Genomic DNA, 25,839 nt, shown 5'->3' on the forward strand with positions numbered 1-25,839 from the left:
TATAATATGCAGTATACCTTCCTTGAGAATGCACGTTTGTTCTTGTACGTCTGCTGTTGTGTGCCCTCAAAATTTGCTATCGTCATCATCACAATCATTTTTTTATAATTTTTTGTAGACCATAATTCCTGTGTTGTTCTCTGGTATTATTTAGTTGTTGTATTTAAACTTAATTTGTCTAATTTTGCCCTCATTGGTTGTATTTACTTGGTGTGAAAACTGTTAGGTTGGATGGCAATGCTGTGCTGGTGTGGTAAGAGGCGTTGGTGATGCTATTACAGCCAAATGAGTCTAATGCTTTAACTATATTTGGCGTAACATTTTACTCACATCTTACTTTTGAGAAGCATCTAATGATTTGTGCAGCTAGTTGAGAAACCCATGGACATATCTGGTATTAGATTAGACTCATATCCATAGATGTTCTAGCTATTGTGAAGTCCAAGGTCTGTGAATATATAGTCACTTATGATCACTGTGCCATTGAGAAGGACATATCAGTTACATGTTGGAAAAATGGTTTGGCTGAAATCTAGAGCCAATTGGGATAGCATTACTGAAGCTTGTTAGGTACTTAATATTTCTGAAGCTATATGAGATCCTGATTACAAGAAGTTAAAAGAAATGCTGATGGCCATTTTAATAAGATTTCTCAAGAAAGGTAATGAAATTTAGGATAAGTGACCAGCCATGGTCTGATGATACATGTAGACAAGCCTACCATGACAAACAGACCAAATTGCTCAAATAAAAATTAAACCATTATTGTTGAGTCTCACCAAGCCACGAATAGAATTTACCATACAGCCAAGAGAAATTACAATAAATCCTTGAAGAGGAAACTTGAAGGAATTACTCAGCCTCATCTGTGGTGGACCAAATTGGCATCATGTCTTTGGGTCATGCTCGTCTTCCATTCCACCACTACTAACAGATGATGGTAGATTGGTTAATGGCCTTAGGGAAAAGGTTGAACTTTGCTGAATGAGTCTGAAACTAATTATTTTAGGTGTGACTTTTGAACTCGCATCTTACTTTCGAGAAACATCTGATGAAAATTTCAGCAAATCCAGCAAGAAGTTATATATTGTTTGTAAAGCCTCACCTATTTATAAGTGATAAAATCAGTGCAACTGGTTTCAGGTCATTTGTGCTTCCTGTACTAGAATACTGTTCTTTGGTGTGGATGTCTTAACTCTACCAGAGAATTATCTCTTATGTAGAGTGGTTCTTGGTGGTAGGTTTCTGTTTTCTAATAGTACCAGTTATGACTTGGACCATCAACAGAGGGTCTCTTGTTTGTCACTTTTTCATAAGTTGTATTTTAGCAGAGATGTTTCACATTTATAATTGATCCCTGATTCCCTTTACTTGCCCAGAGTAAGCAGATTCGCTGAACAGCAGTAACAATGTGCAGTGTTCCCTGCTGTCGAACATCTCAGTTCCAGAGGTCCTTTATTCCTCATTCCGTTGGACTGTGGAATAGCCTTCCAGAGGATTTTGTAATCAGGCCTCTGTATTTCCCTATACCTCCTCTTACTTCCTAATGAACACCATATTCTTTAGAAGCTTGAATTTCAAGTCAATGGTCCCTGTGGGCTTGTCTATCTGAATAAAATACAGTCACCTCTCAATTAACGTGAGGGTTATGTTCCTGGAGAGCTCGCATTAATTAAAAACATGTTATTTAAACATATTCTCCCCATATGAAATAACAGGAATAAGGGAAGTTACGTTCCTGGAGTTGGGAAACTACTTTTTTGCTAAGTACAATTGAATTGGATAACAGAAACATCTGTTTGGCTTGCATTTCAGCCATTGTACGATAGTAAATAATTACTGCAGTTATGTTATAAACGATGTTATGTAGAATAGGACTGAATTTTTATGTAATAACTATTTACTATAGATCAAAGATCAGCAAGGAAATTTGCTGGTAAATTTAAACCAAGTTGTAGCTGAATCTGAGAAAGCTGTTCAAGCTGCTATTGACTGTTAATGTGGATCGGCACCAAGGCTAAAACTCCCATAATGTTATGCCATCAAACACAACTGTAGATAAAATCGAGAGAAAAACATTGTAATCAAAACTACTGGGATTGAAACAACAAATTTTACTGTTGTATCATGCCAATAAAAGATAATGTAAAGCTTGCATTACGATAAAATCAAGTTAAAACAGAAAGATAAATAATGTAAAGCTCGTATTATGATGAAATCAAGTGAAAATGGCAAATGGATTTTTCCCCCCCCCCACAATAAATATGCTCCCAATGTAATCTGTTAACGAAAAAAGTTATTAGTTCACAACAAGACTTATTCCAGCCATACTTCGACTTAAAAACTTGTTGTATAACAAAAATGACCTTGTCTTATACAAGTAAATTATCTAGATTTTTGTTTATGCTAACTAGAAGCAAGAAAATTTGCACAGAACCGAGTCAAATACGGTTAAATAAACTCGTATTCGGTATGAGGTTATTTCTAAACCAAAACATTGACCGCTATGTTATTTTATAACAGAATAATATGAGAATACATACAATATTGGATGCAGTGAAATAATGTATAACTTTTTAAAAGATTCATGGAAAAGGTGCATATTTATTATGTGTGTAATTTTATGTAGCCATCAGCAGCCTGACATTGCTCAATTAGGCTGATGTTGGAACGAAGCTTATTTTCGTTTCGTGTCTAATTTTTGTTTTTTATTCACTTTATTAATAAATAAACAAAATCTTTTGATTTTTTAATAAATAAAAAAAATTTTTCACTATTAATAAATACATAACGTGCTATGTCTTTATGTTGACAGCCGTCGTCTGTAGCGCTGATGTGTGGGTGATTTGAAAACAATGCTCAGGTTCCAATTCGCTTTAAATTTTTTCATTTTTTAAACATTTAAAAATATTTTCTAGCTCAAGTTAAAATGCATTAATTGAGAGGGGACTATATAAAAAATCAACTTGAAGGCTGAGTACTTTCTGGTAACAATTTATCTGTAATTGAGAAAATATCCTAAACTTTCATGGCAAGGCAAACTCAGGGCTCTCTTCAGCGAAGCAGTGGCCCCTCAGGTTCTTTTGTTGGTGTTATCCCCTATTGTTTCCAGATCACAGTTAACACATTAGGGTGGAAAGGTACTGAAATGACTGTAAATTGTAATAGTCTCCTGAACGACAGAGTTACAGGAACACCATTTCATTTTAACCTGCAGAGAGATACATGTTATAGGAAAAGTTGATAAATACATATAAAAATGAGGGAATAGAAAATATGTCCAATACACTTGAATTTTGGAGATGACAGTAGAATTAATGGATCTGCTTATTTGCCTGTTTCCAAAGCAAAAACTGTTTTCCTTCTCCCCTATACAATAACTAACTTTGTTATTCCTGCTCAGCCTATGCAACTGTCTACCAAGGAGGGTCTTGCCCCATGGCCTGTCAGAACTGCAGGGTAGTACTAAATATCTTACTGCATCCTTTTTGATGAAAGAGCTTATTTTGTCAACTTACTCCACCTCTGAATCTCAAGTATCTAACCTAAAAGGCAGAGGTTATAATGTAGGGTCATATAATCATTAGCGTTGTTACAGCTACACGGAAATCCCTTCTATTTTTTTTTTTTTAGGCTTTATTTAAAGGGCACCACTTGTTCAGGTTCAGTTGGTTGTATGGTGGCAGCTTAAAGTTCATGTTCCATTTCATGTAGCATCTGCTTCTTTCTTACAAGAATGGTAAATTATTCTTCTGCCATTCTGTTTCTTCACTCGGTTGGAGTACTGTGCAACTATGACCATACATACTAACATTGCATAATCTGTATCCGACTCCTTGTTAGCTTCTAGGTGTATTTTCTATCCATTACCATTCTGACCAACAGGAACCTTTTGTACTGCATCCCTTCAGGTTATTAATCTTAATAATTACACAATGAGGTCCCTATCTAAGTAGCTACTTATCCCCATATAAAGTAATGGGTGTATAAGGGAAATTTTTATTTTTCCAAATGCAAACCCATTATTTTACATTAAATATATTGGCCTTCCTCTTAATCCATCAAAGCTGCAGTTGGTTTAGACTACTATAGACAAGGCTAACCTAAAGTAATGGGTTGGTTTGTAAAAAATAAATAAATAAATAAATAAAACTACTGTAAAATTTAGTAAGAGAGTAGAATGAAAAGAAACTACCATACAAGAGTTCATTGTATATGTTTAGTAATAGGATTTTTTAAGAGCTGTTTTATTGACTTGATTTGCTCAACAGGTATCTCAGGATGAGACAGAAGATGCTGTAGGAAAAAAGTTTTTCACCAGTCGTTCCCGAGCGTCTGCTACTGTTAATATATCAAAAAATGTCATGTGAGTACTGTACAATTTCTCAGTTGAAAAATTATGGATATATATTCCATTTATGATTTATCATTATTAACTCCTATGCTATGTGACTCAAAGGGTATATTTTCATAGTTTTTATCTAAGTAGGTCTGGGTCTGCCAGCTCACGGTTATTGCAAAGAATATGTCTGAGCCATCTCCATCTCTTCAGTATCGTCCCATCTGTGCATGGAACTTCTTTAATTTTCCCAATGATATTCTTTACTACTCTATCCTGTTGTCTATTTCTAATACTGGTAGTATTGTTAAAGCTTATTCTCAAATCAAACAAATTTTCTATTATAGTTTCATTGTCTTACCAGTTTTCATGTTAGTGTAGTTTGGCAATATGACAAATTTTCTAAGACAATTTGTATTTTTCATAGCTACAAACCTGAAGTCCTAACAATAGGATAATTTTCTAGCACCTCGCTGGATCCAGTTAAAACGCAGGTGAAAAGCAAGGAATCTGGTGAGATCTGGCAACAAGTATGTATATTGGGTGGAAACTGATCAAACACCATGCACCCACGCCACCGTGTTCAGTCTTTCACAACCCAGGATGTCTTTAAGAAGACAGGGGCAGCTAGAAGTGGGCAGTACAATGTTAAGGCCTTAGGTTGTAGCTATGAAAAATATAAATTGTCTTAGAAAATTTGTCATTTGTTCATACGCGAACTATCCTTCGGTCTTAACAATAGGATAGACTGGCTGGGGGCCTATCCACCAGTCCAACCCCCAAAAAAATATCTACAGGAGAGGGACTGATGCCCGTTGAGAGGCTAGATAGTGATATCAGACAATTCAGCCTCTGGGTTACCTACAATGATATATGGGATGAACTATTGCATTTGGGAACTAAAGCGAAACTTTTGACTGTTTGTTAACAAACCAATGCCCTTGGATTCGTTGCTACTACTGACTCCCCCTTGCTAGGGAGCAGAGTATATGCTACTGAATAGAGGGTTTGATTATCTGTACATCAAGCAACCAAACTATCAGTATGACTACCTTACCCACCTGTATCAGACCGGTCCAGCGAATGATGTGTATTCCTCAACCTGCCTGTAGAAAGAAGGAAAGGAGCAAGAGAAAGAAAAGAGACCAGCCAACTCACTCATTCTCTCTTCCACACAATCATCTTAGGTAAGATACAAATGTGCCCTGTTAAGGCCAATGATGAGTTACACAAACACAATCTGTTGGGCAGCCACCACAGGACCTAGGGAAAACGTGTTCATAGATCTGTTGGCAACATCTTTAGGATAGAAAGAGGTGAACATGGACTGGTGTAACCAAGTACCAGCGCTCGGAACTCTATGAATAACCAAATTCTTCTTGAAAGCCAAAAGGGACCAATACCCCTGACATCATGCGCTCTAGCCTGCACAGACTTGGCGGTGGAATCATCAGGAGTCAAATACGCCTGTCTGATGGCTTCACGTATCCAAAAAGATTGTATTCTTGGACACCTTTCTTCGTACACCCTATGCTAACAAAAAAAGGCCCCATTTACAACACCAATCACAGTAAATCGCCCATTTGCCTTGGTAAACGGCAGAGGTAGACTTTCTGAGATTGCTGGACACATGTCCTGCTGTCCTATGAAAAAAGCTTCTCGCTCGGAGGAGATACTTGGTAGCCTCCAACAGTGAAGAGACAGGGATTTTACTGACTGGTGGAATCTTTCTACGTTGGCTGACAAAGAAGATGCCGCCAGGGGGGAATCTCCCTCGGCACCTTTGACAACAACGACAGCTGATCTGGAAGCCATTCCGCCTGCGGGCTACCAAAGTCATCCTGAGAGACTGCAAATTCATCAACCTGTTCATGGAGGGAAGGCATACACCTCCAGGTTGTCCCAGAGATGTTGGAACGCGTCCTTCGCTAATGCCAGAGGATCCGGAATCACCGAACAGAATATCGCCAGTTTGCTGTTGAATCGGGTCTCCCCCAGACCTGGAAGAGCCTGTCTGCCATGGCCTGATGAAGAGACCATTCTGTGCCAAGGATCTGATGCCGACGACAGCTTGTTCGCGACCACATTCCTTTTTCTTGGGATATACTTGGCTGAGAGCTCCACCGCATTGCTGACCGCCCACTGGTGAACCTCAACTGTTAAGGCGTGAAGTTGACGTGAAACCAGGCACCTCTGCTTGTTCACATAAGCAACCACCGTGGTGTTGTCTATGGGAACAACAGAATGTCCCTCTACTTACTCCTGAAATTCCTTCAGACCCAGAAATGCTGCCTTTAACTCTGTAAGACGTTGATATGCTGCTGTCTGTCCTCCAAACTCCAAACGCCTGAAATAATGAGGCTGCCTAAATGAGTGCCCCAACTTGTGAGGGAGGTGTCTGAAAACAGAAGGAAGTCCGGCGGAAGAGAACGCAGAGAAACGCCCTTCAAGAGATTCTGGTCGTCCAACCATCAACGAAGGTCTTCTCTCACTTCCAGGGACAGAGGAACCCTTATTAGGGGCGAGTCCCCCACCAGAAACCAGAATTCTCTCAGTTTCCATTGCAGAGACCGAAGATGAAGTCCCCCATGATGGACTAGCTTCTCCAGAGAAGACAAAATTCCCAGAAGAACCTGCCCACTGATGAGCTGACTGATCCTGTTGTGATAGGAAGTCCCGCACCACTACTCGCAACTTCTCTAACCTCTGATCTGATGGGAAGACTTGAGACTGCCGTATTGATGACCATGCCCAGATAGAGATCCTTTGACTTGGTATGAGATTTGACTTCTCTTGGTTTACCATGATGCCAAGTTCCAAACAAAACCAAAGCGGACCATCTCCGTCCTGCAGCAGCCTCTCTCTGGAACCTGCTTAGACCAATCAATCGTTGAGGTACCTCAGCAAACGGATCCCCTGAGCATGGGCCCAAGTTGAGACGAGAGAGAAAACCCTTGTGAACACCTGAGGGGCTGTGGTCAACCCGAAGCACAGGACTTTGAACTCGAAGACCTTGTCACCGAGAGAAAAGAGAAGGAACTTCCTAGACGACGGATGAATAGGGATCTGGAAGAATCTGTTCTTTATATCTATCGACAGTATGAAGTCGCTTTCCCTCTCAGCTGCCAACACTGAACGCGGGGTCTCCACCTTGAACTTTGTCTTCCTAATGAAATGATTCAAGGTGGATAAATCGATCACAGGTATTGCACCTTTGTCCAACATTTTCTGCACTTCCTCCCAGAGAGCCAAGAACTTCAGAGAATCTGGGGGGATACACTCGTCTGAGCAGAGGTTTGACCGAGAGCAGGGTAGAGAAATCGAATGGTAGTAGATATCCCACCCGAAGGACATCTACTACCCACTTCTCCGCCCCATAACTCTGCCACTTGGCCCACTGGCCCGCCAGGCACCCCCCACCCATGACAAAGGAGAGGGAGAGACTCCCAACCTATCGACGACCCCCCTTATTTCTGCCTCTGGAGCCCCTTCTTGACCTGTAAGAGCGGGACTGAAAAGGACATTGGTCTTTTGACCTAAGCTGGGATGAATGGGAGGGCCCAGCCGAAACCGAATTCCTAGACGGCATACCAGGGGACAATCTCCGTGATTGCTGCTGAGCAGGGGGAGGAGGAGGGGTGGGATATCTCCGAGAACAAGACTCTGACTGCGACACATCCTGATGTGCTAACCTGTCCTTCGTGTCAACCCAGTGTCGGTCTATCATGTCTTCCAGCTCAGTCCGAGGGAACAGGAACTGAGATTCTAAAAGATCCCCATTCCAACAAGGACTCAGGGTCAACCGATCTTGCTATCCTGGACAAAGCCGCGTCTCTTCTGATCAGAAGAAGATTAGCCCACAAATTGATGCTGAGGTGTGCTAGATACGTGAACACCTTGCCCCCAGACTGCAACAAACTGGCAAGAGAAGAAGCACTCACCAACCCGTTTTGGAACCTGTCAGATGTAATCTTAGCAATGACTGTCAACCAGAAGTCCAACCATGACAGTCTGAACATGGAGGCTGCCGTAGACTTCAAAGCTTAGGCATCCTGCGGAGACAAGGACGGCGCCACCGACCTCACCTGCTCCAAAGTCAACCCTGGCTTCAGACGCATAACGTCCGGGTTAAGATGACGAGACAACAAGCAGACAGAATTTGTAGCATAATACTTCCCATGCCTCATGAGTAGAGAAGGAAGCAACTTGGAAGAACCCCTTGACCGAAGAGACCAGTCCCGATCTGACACAGAATCGTTTACCTTATGCAAGACCGACTGGACGTGCCCCAATAAGGCACATATGTTGGCGAGGCCGAGAAGAAGCAGAAGAAGCCATAGTATAAGCACACACACACTTAAACACAAGTGAAAACGGGCAATGAACTGGGTAAAAGGCCGAGAGAGGGCAACCGAAACTCATCCAGGCGGTTAAGAAAAAGACTGAATGCTGTGGCGTGGGTGCAATGTCTTTGACCAGTTTTCACCAGATACGTATACACGCGTTGCCTGATCTCACAAGATTCCTTGCTTTTCATCTGCATTTTAACTGGATCTAGCTAGGCGCTAGAAAATTATCCTGTTGTTAAGACCGTAGGTTTGTTTGCGTATGAACAAACCGATTGTACTAATGTATAATCTTAATGATGCATGCACTTTGTCTTTTTATATTTCCCAGTCTTGTTCAGCCTTTAATCTTTAAAATTATCAATTTCAAGTCAGAGAAATGGTGTTGGGTGTTGTTGGTCCTAACTAATTGGAAGACAACTGCCTTAATCTTTTTGTCATCTGTTATTTCATCCTTTTGTTCATAATTTGTCAATATTCCAGTTTTTTCTTCCTGATTATCTATTAAGGAAAGTTTGTAAACTTTGTGTTTTGCTAATAAATACAGCATCATATACTTATTTTACATTTCAGCTTTCTGCCATTATTCCAGTCTAAACTTTTGTTTTCCATTTCATTAAAATATACATGAAAAGGGTATACAACAAAGGTTACAATTTCTTGTAGCACCACTACAATATTCACTACAAACTCACTTACCAAGACTGTCAACATTAACTTTGCACCCACTTTATATATACGTAAATTATTTGTTAGCTTTACACGGTGGAAATACCATAAGACCTGCTATTGGTCTGCAGGTATTGTCAAAGGCTTCATTCATAATCAACAAGCCCATGGGAAAGGGATGTATAGGTTCCATACACTGCTACACGTCCCAACACAAATACAGTATTTGATCTGTGCACAGTCTGCTTTCTTTTGAAAACCAGATTTTTCATCTTCGTATTTGATAAACTGTACTGTAGTGTATTTATGATTAACTGAGTATTATCATCAAGGGTTGATGTTGCTGCCAGAAGTCCAACAGCAGATGGGGAGTTGGCAAGGGCAAGTCCAGATCATATGTTCAAAATAATTCTATTGTCTCTTAAAGGGGTACCCAAAAATCATAAAGCCTAAATAAATAGGGTTTTGATTAACTATTCTGTGACAGTTTGTTTAGATAAACCTATTCTTTATTAGGTTTATAGACTATTTCATTGACTTTTGTAGCCCCATCAAAAGTCATGACTCTAGTTTTAAATTAAATTAAGTAATAGCTATCATAGTTTATTTCATAATATGTAAATAAATAATTTCACACCCAAAAAATGTTTGATTACAAGCCTAATAATGCTGTATGTAAAGTGATACACTAAAAAAGCCTCTTATAATGACTTTAGGAGTAGACTTCAGGAGTAGATCCAATTTTTGTTAATTGTTAAATTGGGGAAATCATTTTATTTTTATTTTATTAAATTAAATTTTTTTATACCTGTCATTTGGACTTGTATTTTTTCTAAAAGTTATATTTTGATACATAAAAAATTATTTCCCCAAAGGAAAGTGAATGAAATTCAGTCAATTTGAGTTTATATATTTTTTAAAGTTAATAAAAAAAGAAAGAATGTTTTGAATGACATTAGACATTTATAAATTGACATTGTTACATTTCTAGACTAATTAAGCTCTACTAAAGGATTTAAAGTTTAGGTGGTGCAAAGTAAAGTTAGAAAGGTTAGACAGCTAAGTAGAAAGAGACCACAGGGAATGACTGATAAGTAAAAGACACCTGTGCACCTTAGATACATTGACAGTGTGCCACATTAGCCATAATATCAGTGTTATTAACATAACATAATTTCATTTCTTTCTATTAAGCTAAACTCTCTAATTTGTTTTTATGAAGTTTGCTGATTTTATATCCTCCATCTTTCCCCTCAACCTTGGTGCTCCAAATATTTTCTTTCACATGGAAACTGATAAAATATGCAGCAATAATCACATTCACACAACCAACTCTCACACACGTACTGTGACACAAAGCGAGATAGACACGGGGGGGGGGGGGTTCTATAAAAACTGGTTTACTGCTAAGTAGTGTGTGAGCAGGACAATAATAGCGCTGCCCTGAACTTCCATCCACCCAGAAACCTACTCTTCATCCGCCCACTCACCCACTCCCGCCCCAGGAGAGAGCCACCCACTAACAGTGCTTCGCCTAAATTCTCAAATCTTTGTTCCAGTCGAGAGCAAAATTGCTTTGTGTGTGTGTGTGTGTGTGTGCTCAATGTCAGCACAACCTATCACGATGAAGGAAGCAGGGGTTCAAACTCTTTGTTTCCTTTCGGACAAATATTTTCTTTCTTCTCTTCTGTGTTGTGTTTTGATTCCATTTTTCAAGTTTTCCTTTAGTTCCTCAGTGGATGAGTAGGTTGCACACTTGCCCATCAATCTGATAGCCTGAGTTTGCTTCCTGCTGTGTCCAGTGAGGAATTTATCTATATAATGTGGTTCAGATCCCACAATAAGCTGTAGATCCCTTTGCCAAGTAACCAATTGGTTCCTAACCATGTAAATAATTTAATCCTTCGAGCCATCCCTAAGAGAGCTGTTAATCACCGCTGGTCTGGTTAAACTAAGAAACTTGATTTTCTTCCATTTTTCCTGAATTGTCCTATTTGCCCTTGTCACCTGCCTCTTAGCCTCTTGCACATAGTATATACCTCTGTCATCTTCAAGCTTATCCTCTACTTATACTTAAAAAAAAAAAAACATTATTTTGTCCTTCATAGAAATAATCCTGTAACATGCAAAGGAAGGAGGTTAATTGCAATATCCATGACAGTGGCTGTTTAAAATATTGAATAATTCAAGCTAATATATGAGATAAATTTTGTAAGGCTAATTTCTATATTTTCTCTTAGGTTGGCAGCAAAGAATGGTGATATTTCTCTCAAGCAACGAGACGTCCTTTTTGAGAAGAAGAATGTGGGACGTGTCATAGAAGAGCAGCTTGATAAATTCATTCAGAGTTCTTCAGTTACAGAAAAGTAAGTCTTCGTTTTGCCTTACTAACCAGTTCTTAGAATATATGCTAAAAAAACATGTAGTATCGGAGTGATGAAGGTAGTGCTTTAACAACCATCTGAATGAAGAAAGTGACACAGAAGTGTAGGAGTTCAGAATAAGAGAGACCAATAGAATAGTTTTAAGAGGTACAGTATAAAGGCCTGGAAGATGGAAAGTGGAATTCCCTAGGACCATCCATAGTAATAAATGACTTTAAAGCAGATTAGTATTAGGATGTATGGAAATTTTATAAGTGTTGAGAGGCCAAAAAAGTTGTAAACGTTTTACAATAATGGTATACAAAGGAAAAAGGAATGGTTTCCAATGTGGACATTACTGAGGAATATGACTACTTGAGCTTGCTAAGAAAATACACAAGATACTTGAGGAAGGCTGAGAAAAATTGATCATGGTTGGCAAATAAGTTATAAAGGACTGCAGAAATTTGGCCCCTTACCAAAGTAAGCAGAACAAAACTAATGAGTATGAGAAAGGATGCAAGGAAAAATTGCAAGCTTGGAAGTGGCTATGCTGTGGTTGTCAGGAAGGTGTGGTGAACTCTGTACTGTGTACCCAATGTCAATACATGGTCCATAGGAGATGCTCAGCAGTTGTAAAATGTTCAGTAAGAGGCTGTTTGATGCCTGAAAAGTATTGCAAGAGCATATGTGATAGATGTACAGATCTGAGAAGTAGAGCATTTCTGCTACCTTGTGGGGACACTGTACCATGAAGCAAGAGTTAAAAGAGCATAAAGAGTAGCTACAGTTTGGATGAAATGGAGAGAGAGAGAGCTAGAATACAGGTAAATATAGCCACTCATTAGTGTAGAGTAGATTTAAAATGAATTTAAGACCTGAATCAATCTATTGTTGCTGAAGCATGGTCAGTGACAAGGAAAATGGTTATTTTTAAAGGTATGACTGAATATTTTCCTGGCTTAACTTATCCAATATGCTACAATTATTCAATCTACCCACTAACATTCCTTTTCCAGTATAATCCAGTTTAAGACCACTAGCACACCAAAAGTCTAGCTGATTCATCTATTTTGTATACATTTTTCCCCCTCCCTCCACTGCCATCTTGTGTCTTGTTACATCAGAACGCAAATGGTTTCACTTCAAAACATGAAGTATGTTTCATTAAAAAACATAAAATTTAACGTGTACTTTATACTACATGTTGTAAATGAATAACACCCATATTTCACCAATGCAGAAATAAAAAAATAATTTCATTGCATTGTAACATCAGACATGGTTTATTCTTACAACGTGACAAACTGCAAAGTGATCTTTGGAGAGGCATGTGCTAAACAAAACAACATAAGTTGATGGTGATGGATTTGAAAATGAGATGGAGGAAACCCAAAAAAGAGAAAGAGGAGATCTAGAATTAAGATTTGGTAACTTGAAGGATGGATGGTTGTATGATATTTAGGGCTAAAGCCCAGGCACTGGGGCCAAGAAGGCCATTCAGCGCCGTAATGAAGGTTAAATCAGTTGAATTATGGTAGATGAATTAATGAATTAGTGAAGGAAATTATTTTTAAAATTAGATGCGACTAATAAATAAATTAAAAATATGAATTTTAATGAATGGATTAATATATATTAAAAATAGTTTAATGTCTTTAAAAATCTGTATATGATATATAAAAATTTATCTAAATATTATTAAAAATTTCTATACACTTTAAAAAGGAGATGAGAGCAGAAATGTCTGCTTCATCTCCCAAGATATTTGAGAGGGATTTACCCTGGAAATATCTTTCCCTTTGGTTAAAATATCTGGGGCAAACCATCAGAATGTGCTCCACTGTTAGTATCTTGTCACAGTAAGCACACACTGGTGGGCTGCTTCCTTCTAAAATAAACTGAAGTAATAAGTGTGCCCAATCCTTAACCTCGTTAAAATAACCTCAGCTTGTCTGTCAAGCTGGAATGACGAAGGCCACGGCTGTATATTTTTCCTAATACTTCTATACTTACTGTTATTGGCAAGAAGAGGAGATAGAAGTCCACCTTTCTTGCCATTTACTTAATACATAAGACCTAATAGGACCTTTTAGGTCTGTATGAGGCACTTTCCTGAAGGTTGTTTCTGGCAAAGCGCTAGCAGCTTTTGCTTCCCTGTCTGCAGTCTCGTTTCCGTGAATCCTCACGTGAGAAGGAACCCAACAGAAAGAGACTGACTTACGCAGACAATATATACGAAAAAGTGACTCCTGAAGTTTCTGGATTAACGGATGAAAGCTATTAAATCTTTTGATAGCTTCTAAAGTGCTTTTAGAATCTGAGTATATGACAAAATTAGTGTCACTACTTTGAAGAACTAAATCAAAGGCAGAGGCTACGGCTATTAATTCGGCAGTAAATATTGATTCAAAGTCGGGTAATTTAGCTGTATATGCTGTATCACCAAGGATAACCGCACATCCAACACCACTATCCGACTTTGATCCATCTGTATAAATCTTCACATAATTGGCACGGGTAACGTCTTGTTCTAAGAATTTTCCCCTAATCTCTTCTTCAGTACAATCCTTCTTCTTATATGGTTTCTTGCATACTAATGCTTCAGGAGTAAGCCATGGAGGATTTACGGGATGTTTTACCTCCAGTACTTTCTGGGATTTGAGATGGTTATCCCTAACATCCTCAATTCAGTCAAATTTGGAATGGTTTAGAAGCTCTTGTACCACAGAAATTCCGCGAGTCTTGTTTCCTTAAGTACTTGAAAGGAGGGATTTTTGGGAACACTTTTCATTCAAGCCATGTACCGCAACCCTAGCTCTTGCCTTCTTAGATCAAGGGGAAGATGATCTGTGTCGACATACATGCTTTCAACAGGAGAAGTTCTAAAAGCCCCTGAGCATATTCTCAACCCCATGTTCTGTACAACATCCAATTCCTTTAGCTTGGTTTTACAAGCTGAGGAATAGATCTGACAGCCATAGTCTAGCTTGGAGCGACACAGTGAGTCATATAGCCTCAAAAGGGATTTTTTATCAGCCCCCAACTAAAACCAGAAACAACCCTTAAAATATTCAAAGATTTTTTCACATTAATCTTTAGGGCATTTATGTGGCTGGCCCATGTTAATTTGTGGTCATTAATCATCCCCAGAAATTTTACTTCACTTTCATAAGGAATGATAAATCCTTTTAAACTAAGTGTGGGAACTCCTTCCACACGCCAGCATCTGGTAAATCTTACTGCAACTGTTTTGGAAGAGAAGAATTTAAAACCATTCTCATCAGCCCACTTAGTAATTGCGTTAATAGACCTTTGCAGATGTTTACATACTGACAATGAATCATATCCTGTGCAGTATATTGCAAGGTCATCAACAAAAAGTGAGCATTTAACAGGAGGCAAGATTTTTTCAACCACACTATTTATTGCCACTGAAAAGAGTGTTACACTTAAAATGCTTCCTTGGGGAACTCCTTCCTCCTGCACAAAAGGTTGGGAGAAAGAGTTTCCCACTTTTACCTTAAAAAATCTGTCCGTTAAAAAGGAATATATAAATCTGATCATTCTTCCACATATGCCCATATTGTGCAATTTTTTCATGATGCCAATTCTCCAGGCAGTGTCATGCTTTTTCAAGGTAAAAAAATACTCCGATGGTCTGACATTGTTTGGCAAATCCTTGCTGGATTTGGTTTGTCAGCCTCAGCAACGGATCAAGGGTGGAGCGGTTTTTCCTGAAACCAAATTGAAATGGTGATATTAATCCTTTAGTTTCTAAGTGCCAAACTAGTCTAGTATTTATCATTTTCTCCATCAGCTTACACACACAGCTGGTTAGAGCTATTGGACTATAGCTGGTGGCTAGGGAAGCATCTTTATTAGGCTTTTTAACTGGAACAACTATGGATATTTTCCAGTCGTTGGGAGGTGTTTAAGCATTTCATATATAATTGTATCCTCACCTGGAGTTGTGGATTCACTAGAGGAGAGCGCCTCCCGTAATTCTCTCAAGGAAAACCTGTAGTTGTATGGTTCAGATTTTCCTGAATTGAATTCCAGAATCATTTCAGAATTCCTAATTTTTTGAAATTCTCGAGAATAATTCTTGGCGCTTGAAACTTCAGAAAAGTGTTGTCCTAGCTCATTGGCAACCTCAGTGGGCTCTGTGATCAGAGTGTCATTTATTTTTAATGAGGGTAATGGTGATGCAACAAATTTCCCACTCAGTTTCCTTATTTTGTGCCACACCACTTTCAGTGGAGTCTTTGAGTTTATTCCATTAATATAGTAAAGCCAACTTTCTCTTTTGGCTCTCTTATAAAAGCGCCGTTGCTTGGCTAAAGCATGTTTGTAGATTAATTTAGACTGAGGAGAACCACTAGTTTTGTAACGTCTGTAGCACTTCCTAGTAACTTTCCTCAGAATACCACAAGTCTTATTCCACCAGGGAACTGCAGGTCTACGAGGTTTACCTTTTATTTTGGGAATCGAGCCTTCAGCACTCTTCAGAGTAGATTCAATAAAGTAATCATAAGCATCTAGATGAGAATGAAATGACTCAAACTCCCTATCTAGTATGACGCCCTTACTAAATTTATCCCAATCTGCCTCCTCTACCTTCCACTTCGGTAAAACTTCAGATGGACCATTCACAGCATATTTCAAATGGATCGGGTAATGATCACTCCCATTTAAATTCTCGTTAACACACCAACTAAAATCAAGGTGGATACTTGTTGAAGAGATACTAAGGTCCAGTGCAGAGAAATGATGATCATGAATGCTGTGGAAAGTCATTGACCCATTATTATTATATAGGATAGCATCATTCCTATCAATAACATCTTCAATTAATTTCCCTTTACTGTCTAGAAACCGACTTCTCCAAAGGGGGTTGCGGGCATTAAAATCACTGAGGAGAAGTAAAGGAGCTGGAAGTTGGTTAATTAAGGACTGAATATCTTCACTGTTAAAAACAAGATTTGGTGGAAGGTATAAGGAGCAGACTATTATCTTCTTTTCCAAGATGACTGAAATAGCAACAGCCTGTAGAGTTGTATTTAATTGTATTATGGAGTGCTGCAGAGCTTTATTAACAATAATTGCAGCACCTCCATGGGCTCGACCACAACTTGGGGGAGAGGAGTTAAATATTGAATAATTTAGTCCAGGATTATAAGGAGAGTTACCTAACATTGTCTCCTGCAGGCATATAATCCCTGGATTGAATTCATGAATTAAGACTTTAAGGTCTTTGCACGGGCTCTGAGACCTTTACAGTTCCACTGAAGGATATTGAACATGAATGATAAGGTGGTAAAAAGTGCTACTTCCCACTCCTTAGAGGGGAAGTACTGTTCCTAGTGTGGAGAGGAAAAGTTCTCCTTTATAAGTGTTTCTTTAATCCCTTTTCATTTGAATTGGAATTTAGAGTTTTTGGCTGATCATATTTTTGGTATTGATTCTGATCAGAATTTCTACTGTGATTCTGCGAATCACAAGGCATGTCCTTTGTCTTAGGGCGGCAAGACTGATCAGAACTCATATGTTTTTGGGCTGAAACTGCTTTTGGAACCACCTTTCTAGGTGGAGAGATCTCTTCCAAAAGACTGAACCCATTTGAGGTTTTTATTTTAAAGCCATCATTATTTGGGGATGTATTCCTTGTGCGCTTCTTGGTGGTTGTAATTATAGTTTTGTTTTCATTTTTATTTGTGGCTGTGACAATTGATGGCTCTGAAGTAGCTCTATCTAATTGGGATTGGTAACTTGGCTTATTCTTGTTGGAAGTGTTTTTGGAACAGCTTCCTGAATTGTTAATTGATTTTGGCTCCCTTTTTTGGGGAGGTGAGCCTGCAGCTATCATATTAGTCACCTTTGTATTGACTTTGGTAGGTGAGTTTTCTGTACTTCTTGAAGTACAACTTTTGGTGTTGGAGTCCAAGGCACTAGCAGATGAAAATTTCTTGACAGATTGGGGATTTTCATTATTTACAGTCCGTGGAGGAGCAGGTAAGTGATGCCTATTATCAGATGCAGTTATTAGTTGCCTTACATTGCTGGAACTTTTCATAAGTTTTATTACTGAAGCATAGGTTGAGTTGGCACTTGTTTGCCCCCATTACCACACGCTTTGCTTCACTAATGCTGACATGTTCATTGTCAGCCACTGCCAATACATCTTCTTCAAATCTGTATCTGAGGCAAGTCCTAGAATTTGGAGAGTCACCCTTACATTGAAAACAGTATTGGGCTGCTATACACTCGTCAAAATTATCATGCTCCGCAGAGCACACAGAACATCTTTTGTTGTTTTCACAAGAGTTTTGAATGTGGCCATATTCAAAACATTTGCGACACTGTTTAGGATTTCTTTTATATCTTTTAACCTGCATCCTCTCATGGCCAACAATGATAATATCAGGTAGGTAACTGGAGGAGAAGGTTAAAAGGATAGCTGCATCCCCTCCAAGTTTTTTTACATGAGATACACAAGGAGGACATCGATGGAGAATCTCCTCCTCTTCAAAAACATGCAGGTCTTTTGAGTATATTACCCCTTTCAGTGTGTTAAAGAATCTATGCGTTGCAATACATTCGATATTTCCAGTTTCAGGAGGCTTAAAATTTGATAGCAAAATTGCTTGGGTTTCATTACCAGCTTTTATTAGCAAGTTCTTTCCATAACGCTTCAAGTTTCCAATGGGAATGGAACCTACCTTGCTCTCGATACATTCAGCAGCCTTTATAAAAAAATTTTCCTCCTTGTAGCTAGCAACATGCCATATAGGGGTAGGAAGCGCTCTGGTACATGGGGCTGGTCCATGTTCTTCGTTCTTAGGGATAAAATCAAATGGCTCATCATTTAAATTTTTCACTGAAAACACTTTCGTGCTAAGAACCGAATCATTAAGAATGTGGCCATTGAGTCTGTTGTGCCTCACTAGCTTCCAAGGGTGTGGAAAATTTAACATTTGCAGAAAATGACTGCTTGTCTTTTTCCAGAACTAATTTAATTCTCTCCACTTTACCAAATTGTTTCATTACACTGTACAAACTCATAATCTAATGACAAGTTTATATTAGTGCAATGAAGGACTCTATTATTAGGATCAAATCCACCAGATTTACTAACACCCTGGTGTCTCAGTGTTTGGTTCTGTCTGATAGCCGACCTCATATCCATCTTCAAGCCAGAAGTCGTTGCCAGTGCCAGTAAGTCGTCGGATCCAGGGGAGGGAATACTGTGGTCCAAATCCATAAAATAATGCCGGTTCATATTCAGAAGTCCAAAAAGTGCGCACCCAAAATCCAAGAGCCCCGCCGAGACCCCAACAGCACATCAGAAAGGGAAACCAAGGCAACCTCTAATGCCCAAACTCCCCACCCCAACAAACTATACAAGCCCACAAAGCGATCCCAGGATACTAAGCACGCACACACCAGACCACCTCACACAAACCGGCTCACCTACACACCCAAAGCTGCTTGGTTTTATCAAGAAAGTATCGTGGATCAGTCAGGTATTCACATTCTCCACCAATGGCACAAGTGAGAGTTGATTCCCAATAGTCCACCCCATACCCTACCCTTTCGGGATAGCATCAATATGCTTGCAGTGGCCCAGGTATAAGCCAATCCGCCTGCTGGGAGTTCTGACCCCACTAATGGGGACCGACTCCCCACTTCAGACGTATTGGTGGGCTTCCGGACAGAAGCCAGGAGTCCCATCCCCAAACACCACCCCCCCCTGGATTCCGATGGGCTGATCCCTGGAGATGGTTCCGCCCTCAAGATGGTAATAGGAAAATCCCATCAACATCTCTTAGGTCCAAACCATATCGGGTGGCGACTCAACCACCACAACTCCCACAATTAGCTTCGAATGCAAACCCCTTCCAAAACACGATCCCTTGTCAGACTCAACTGAGCACCTGAGCAGTAAAATTTAACAAAAGTAGGAAAAATCCTCATAATTAAACCGAAATGCTAGTAAAAAATATATGAAGGAGAAGGATGTAGTAAGAATGAAAAAATTGCAGAAAGAAGGAAAAGTTCTAATTTAGTTGGATCAGCAGCAGGGCCCCAAGGACCAGTGAGAGAGCAATCCTACCAGCCATCAGAGCCCAGCTGCTGGTCCCTAAGCCCCCTACCCACGCCAAGGGGTCAGCATCTAGGGGGTGGTAACTTGAAGGAGAAAAGGAGTAGCAGTTTAGGAGGGCTGAGAGAGAGATGGCTAGAAAGGGGGAACGTAGAAGTTGGACTGGGTAACATGGTGGAAAATATCTGGGCAGACATGAGAGAAATGTGTAGAAGCAGAGGAACTGGTGGGAAGAACCAGCAGACACTGGTGTGAGACAGTATCTGCCTCCACACTTGTAAAGTTACCAAATACTACCTTACTACCAGCCATTCAAAACATGAAGTGTGGAGAAATTCAAATACTGTATTCAGACTAATAAGTGATGTTGAAAACCCATATGTAAATCTTTATGGAAGATAGAGATTCTATTTTAACCTTAAGCATGGATTTGTGAAAATTTAGTCTGACCTGAGACTTGAACCATGTGGTTATTCAGTATAGTGATTTTTTTTTTATTCCAGTGATGTTATCCTATGCATTCTTAATCCTTGATATTCAGCAGCTGTCATCTGTCAAAAATTTTAGGAATGCTCATTTATACTTTTACTCTTTCTTTTCCAATTTTTAATTAGGATAATAAAGTACAGGTAATGTTTAGAAACATGCTGATTTTACAAAATGCACTGTTATGAATTACAACTTCTATTTCAGCTTACCAGCACCTTCGTTATTACCATCTGTGAGGGCTAACCCTCGACCTATGCCAACACGAGTCCCCACTACTCCTTCCCCCCCAAAGCGTATGGTATCACCTAAGAAAGGAAAGAAGCTATTCAACCCAAGATCATTAACATTGTCATCCAAAGAACCATCGGAATTACAAGATCTGGAACATGCTTTTAATGATGAAAAAACTCTGGAGAATGCTGAAATAACTTATGAGAAACAAGTTAGTATTATAGATTTTAATATGTGTTTCTGCTTTAATTATAAAAGGAAACCCCAATTTAGTAACAATTGTAATGTTGTTTGATTTCATGATTATTGTTTATGGCAGGTTTATTTTCTACTTGGCCCATATGAATTTTTATCTACTAATGTTTGTTTCATCACAATCCCATCACTCTTAATCAGGCTTTGTACGAAGTTTCGAGTGTTCCAAAACTTTAATGTCTACTAAGCAGATCATTAGTCCATGCATGTGCCACCTGAAACCTGTTGTTCAGACCCAACCACCTTATACATCATTGTTGAGTCAGTAGGGCTTGTCACAGTTCTGTGTAGAATTCCTCTGGTGTGTACATGGCAAATTAACCAATTTTCATTGACCATTCATTTAAATTTATTCTTTTCACTAGTAATTCATCATTATATTTCATCCTGGTTTACTTTTTTTAGTAAATCAGTTCATAAATGAAACATATTTTCAGTCACAAGTAATTTCCTGTTAGTGACTAATGCTTTGTCTTTTTTCCCTTTTAAATTTCACTTTGTGAAAGTGTATTTACTTAAATGTAGATTCATATAGCTTTTCATCCACTGACTTATTTTTATTAGTTTTTATAACTATCTTTGAAAGAGTTGCACAAAGGAATAATGTGCTAATCCTCTTTGGCCATTGGAATGCAAACTTCAATGTATAATGAATCTGTTCTCTTAGCATGTTCTTTTCATAGTTTGACTGGAGTCACTTCATAGGGAGGAAGGTTATTTTTTTGTTTGAGTTTGTGGAAAAATTTTGTAAAATATCATATTTGTATTCATGGTATTTTTTGGGTGCTTCTTCTTAGTATTATGAATTACTTTTTATAATCTTAGGTAGGATTAATGTTCTTATTGAGAAAGAGAGAGACACTTTTTCTAATATGAAATATCTGGAGGATACTATTAACAATGAAATTGGGTAAAAAGCCATATTATTGGAGTGTTCATATAAAAGGACAATGTCTACCCAAGACAGTAGTACTTTTGACCAACGTAAAACTGAACTACCAAATGAAAGTACATACTTCTCTGTTTTCTGTAAAATCTTTGTGTCTGGCTGACTTCAGTAGAGGTCTAAATTAATTTTGTGATCACATCTAATAGGCCTCCAATAAGTTCTTTTTATTTGCAATAAAAATGAAATTTGTTGAAAATAATTCTTAAGGCTTCAATGGATCATGAATAGCTAATTAGCATCTATATATGCCTAGACTTTAGCCCTTTATGGCAACTTTTATCAGGCTTCAGCTCTGACTGGGTGGAATGCGTTACTTGTCCATAGAATATATTGAAGAAAGGTATGCTGTTAATCCCAAATCTCCCAAGCTCACATATTATCTGTGCAATTCTGACCATCTTCAAATTAGGGGTTGTTGGATGATTCTTATCTAACATATTGGTAAGACTACAGTGATGCTGAAAGCACAGTATGACTGGACAAAGCAGACACTTGTTAGAAGATTAATTGCTGTTGTGACCATGAGTTTTGATGAAAAGGCCACATGCTGGCCCAAATCTAGCCTGCAGCCTCACACCTCACTAGTAGCAGACTGCTGTATTGTAAAATCTGTGGTGAGCTCTCTCTCTCTCTCTCTCTCTCTCTCTCTCTCTCTCTCTCTCTCTCTCTCTCTCTCTCTCTCTCTCTCTCTCTCTCTAAAATTTGGCTAATATTAATCAAATTGCACAATTTACCTTAAGGCATCATGATAGAGGGAGCATGCAAGTTTGACCCTGTATCACAAAACCAATGCAGTGTGAGAAATGCAAGAGATTGGACATATTGCACAGAAATCCAATAATGAAGAAATATGTGCATGTTGTGGACCAGATACTCACAACCAAGAGGGATGAGAGCCAACAGACATGAAAACTGGAAAATGCCACATTGTGTATAATAATAATAAAATAATAATATGTTTTATTTCAGCTCGGGGCCATATACATTGAGTATACAAGATAAAGACAGTAACATACACAATATAGATACACGAGATATGATAAAATAGAAAAAGAAAATGAATAATCGGCACTTATCCATAATATAGCTGAGGTAGCATAAAAGCTAGTAATCATCATACTGGTAATAACAGTAATAATATTGGTGAGAAAAAAAAAATATGCATTGCGAGTAATAACAGTTGGTGCACATATTATATAACTCAAATTTCAACTAGAGACCTTAGGTGGTTACAGTAGTCAGGTCCAGAGGGCTTAATACATAAATTAAATGTAAATAAAACTTTTAACTTGATAGGAATCACAGTAATAATGAAAAATTAAAATAGCAATAAATGTAATAATGACAAAAACTGCAGATGACATCTTGCCAATACAGAGATTAAGTCCTTTAGGGGACAAAGGCCTCATTTTCCCATCTTTCCCACAATTTAGATCTTCTTCTTGCTTCACTCCTTAAGATGCTTTGTATGAGCGAGTTGCTGCTGTTTCTCACTCGGGTTACCAGACTGGACATTGTTCGCCTAACAATGATTTTTAAATTGTCCAGGTGGTTTTCAATGAACATCTGTGTGGCGGAGTGGTAGCGGGGAGTATTTGTGAGGCGTCTCAGAATGTCATTGTGCACAACAGTGATGCGTCTCTTGGTCTCTCGGGTATAGTTCGTCCAGAGGGAACACCCATAGATACTGTAGCAGTACGAGCGGAATAGCAGCAGTTTCACGTCTCGGTGACAGAAGGCAAACCTCCTTGCAATCATGTTGCCAGCTGCACATAGTTTACGACGCCACTCTGTTCAATGTCTGCCGTATCTTTTAGGTCGTCGGTTGATAATGTGACCCAAATACGGAAATTCGTGCACAAATTCCAGCCGATGGTTTCCGAGGAAAATTTGAGGTTCTGCAATATGCTTAAGCGATCTCGGGAGCAGCGACATGCCAATGGGTCTTGGTTTTCGTTGTAGATTATATCAAATTCCTCTGCATATTGGCGGCAGGTGTCGATGAGTCGTTGGAGACCTTGCACTGATGGGGAAATCAGAACCATATCGTTGGCGTAACAGAGGTTGTTTATAGTTGTTTCATTGACGGTGCATCCGATGGGAGCGAGTTCAGTTTGACATTCAAGTCATCTGTGTACGTATTAAACAGGTAAGGAGAGAGAATGCCCCCTTGCCGGAGCCCGTTTAGGGAGCCGAAGGTGTAAGATAACACGTTACCCCATTTGACACAGAATTGCCTGTGTGGAGAACCAGCAATGTAAAATGCCAATTAGGTACAGGGGTGTGCCCCTTTTATGCAGCTTCAGGAAGAGCTTCAGGTAGTTTACTCTGTCAAATGCTTTTCTCACATCTACAAAAAAACAAAGGAAAATAGGAGAGGCTGATGATAGGTAGTAATTAAGCAATTCTTTCAGTATGTAGATGCAGGCTGTCGGTTGAGTGGTTTGCTTTAAACCCGAACTGGTTGTCAGTGGTGTGTAGAAAGGGGAGAAGTCTAACTAGAAGAACAGACTCAAGTATCTTCGATGCGATCGTTGTGATTGCAATCGGCCGGTAGTTTCCAGGGTCAGCTGCATCCTTTAGCTGTTTTTGATTAATGGTATCAAGTGAAACTAGAGTAGGGAGTCTGGAAGAAACCGTGAATTATGCACGCATTGAATAGGGCAGCTAGCAAAATGTAAATTATCGGATGGCAGAGTTTGAAGGCCTCTGCAGGAAGACCATCACAGCCAGGGCGATTTATTATTAGGTAGGCTGTTTATGGCATCGCTGATGTTACCTGGCGTAATACGGTCTGCAAATGAAATTGAATGTTGTCAGTAAGGAGTTATCTACATCCCTTCGGGAATCTTGATCATTTTTATGCAATTCAGGATATTGTTGAAGTGATCGCCCCACATACTTGCAATAGCTTCGTCTCCGACTGCTTCCCTACTCTCTGTGATAGCTTTTTAGTTTTGGGATTTGAAAGACTGGATATCTTTCCAAAGACGAGGATAATCACCAGTTTCTAAGTTTCTAGACATTGCATCGGCTCTTAGTTATTTTTCATTTAACCTGCAGTGCTTAAGAGCAAGTTTGAACTGCGCTCTCGCCTGTTCTCATTGCAATGCAGTGTGCCTTCCCTGGGGCTACCATTTTGCCTCCACAGTAAAACATTTCTCGTGAGTATGTATACAGATCTTTAACCAAGTCATTCCATCCAGGTATATTACGAGAATTAACCTTGACGAAATCTGTAGGCAGTCCTGCCCGAAGCAAGCAAAGCGGAGATTATGTTCGAATAGAATTCATTCAGATCCCTCTTGTGGTGGTCATTTCTACAATTTGTGTTAGTACAAAGTAAGGCATCTGCCGGTTGAACTATTGACCGCAACCTGGTTTCCGTGGTCGCCCTAAAAGGTCTCTGGTTTTCTGGGTTTTTTAAAATCCCCAGTTTACCGCTGGTGGTCGATCAGTTAGGCGTGTTCACGGTAGGGAGGGTTGGGGGTACATGAATGACACCTGTAATGGGATGTGATGTAGCACGTTGCAAGATCATAGCGAATATTGCCAGTGTCATAATAGGAATCATGAAGTTGTGGAGATGTGATGCATGTGGTCCAGCCAGGAATTTGTAAATAGCGTCCGCTCTATATGCACATGAATAAGAGGAGGGAGGGAGGAGCATTACATCGCTAATTTGGAGAGCATGATTTTGACAGAAGCGAGTAAGTTCATTATAAAATTGAAAAATTTTGTGGGGTGAGAATTAAGGTCCCCGATTATACAAATATGATCAGCAGGAGAATCATGAATAATACTGTAATTAACCCCTAGGATCATGCAGTAATGATCAAAATTATTGTTATTTTCCCATGGCATATAAACATTAATAATTAGGATAATCGAGTTCCCTACTGTCACTTGAAGCCCCAGCAATCTGTCACTCCTGTAGGTCATCACCTTTATTGTATTGTCTAACGATTTGTGCCACAGGAAAGAAAGGCCTCCTTTCGGGCGACCGGCTAGGATTTGATCTGTAACTTGCATCGATGAAGTCGAGAAGGTTCTGTAGTCTTCATGAATGGAATCGCATATGGCAAGGTCATGTG

At 39.2% G+C, this 25,839-nt stretch overlaps 1 protein-coding gene across 2 annotated transcripts in view; it reads left to right on the forward strand.

Annotated features, from left to right (window-relative positions):
- LOC135218265 (N-acetyltransferase ESCO2-like) overlaps positions 1-25,839 on the forward strand; it is a 145,951-nt gene that overhangs the window by 79,039 nt on the left and 41,073 nt on the right. For both annotated transcript variants that reach the window (XM_064254438.1, XM_064254440.1), the window contains 3 exons: positions 4,272-4,366; positions 11,595-11,720; positions 20,515-20,752. In XM_064254438.1, the coding sequence (XP_064110508.1) occupies positions 4,272-4,366; positions 11,595-11,720; positions 20,515-20,752 (459 nt within the window). The remainder of the gene's footprint in view (positions 1-4,271; positions 4,367-11,594; positions 11,721-20,514; positions 20,753-25,839) is intronic.

The sequence above is a fragment of the Macrobrachium nipponense genome, chromosome 9, assembly GCF_015104395.2.
Source record: "Macrobrachium nipponense isolate FS-2020 chromosome 9, ASM1510439v2, whole genome shotgun sequence".
Taxonomy (NCBI): domain Eukaryota; kingdom Metazoa; phylum Arthropoda; class Malacostraca; order Decapoda; family Palaemonidae; genus Macrobrachium; species Macrobrachium nipponense.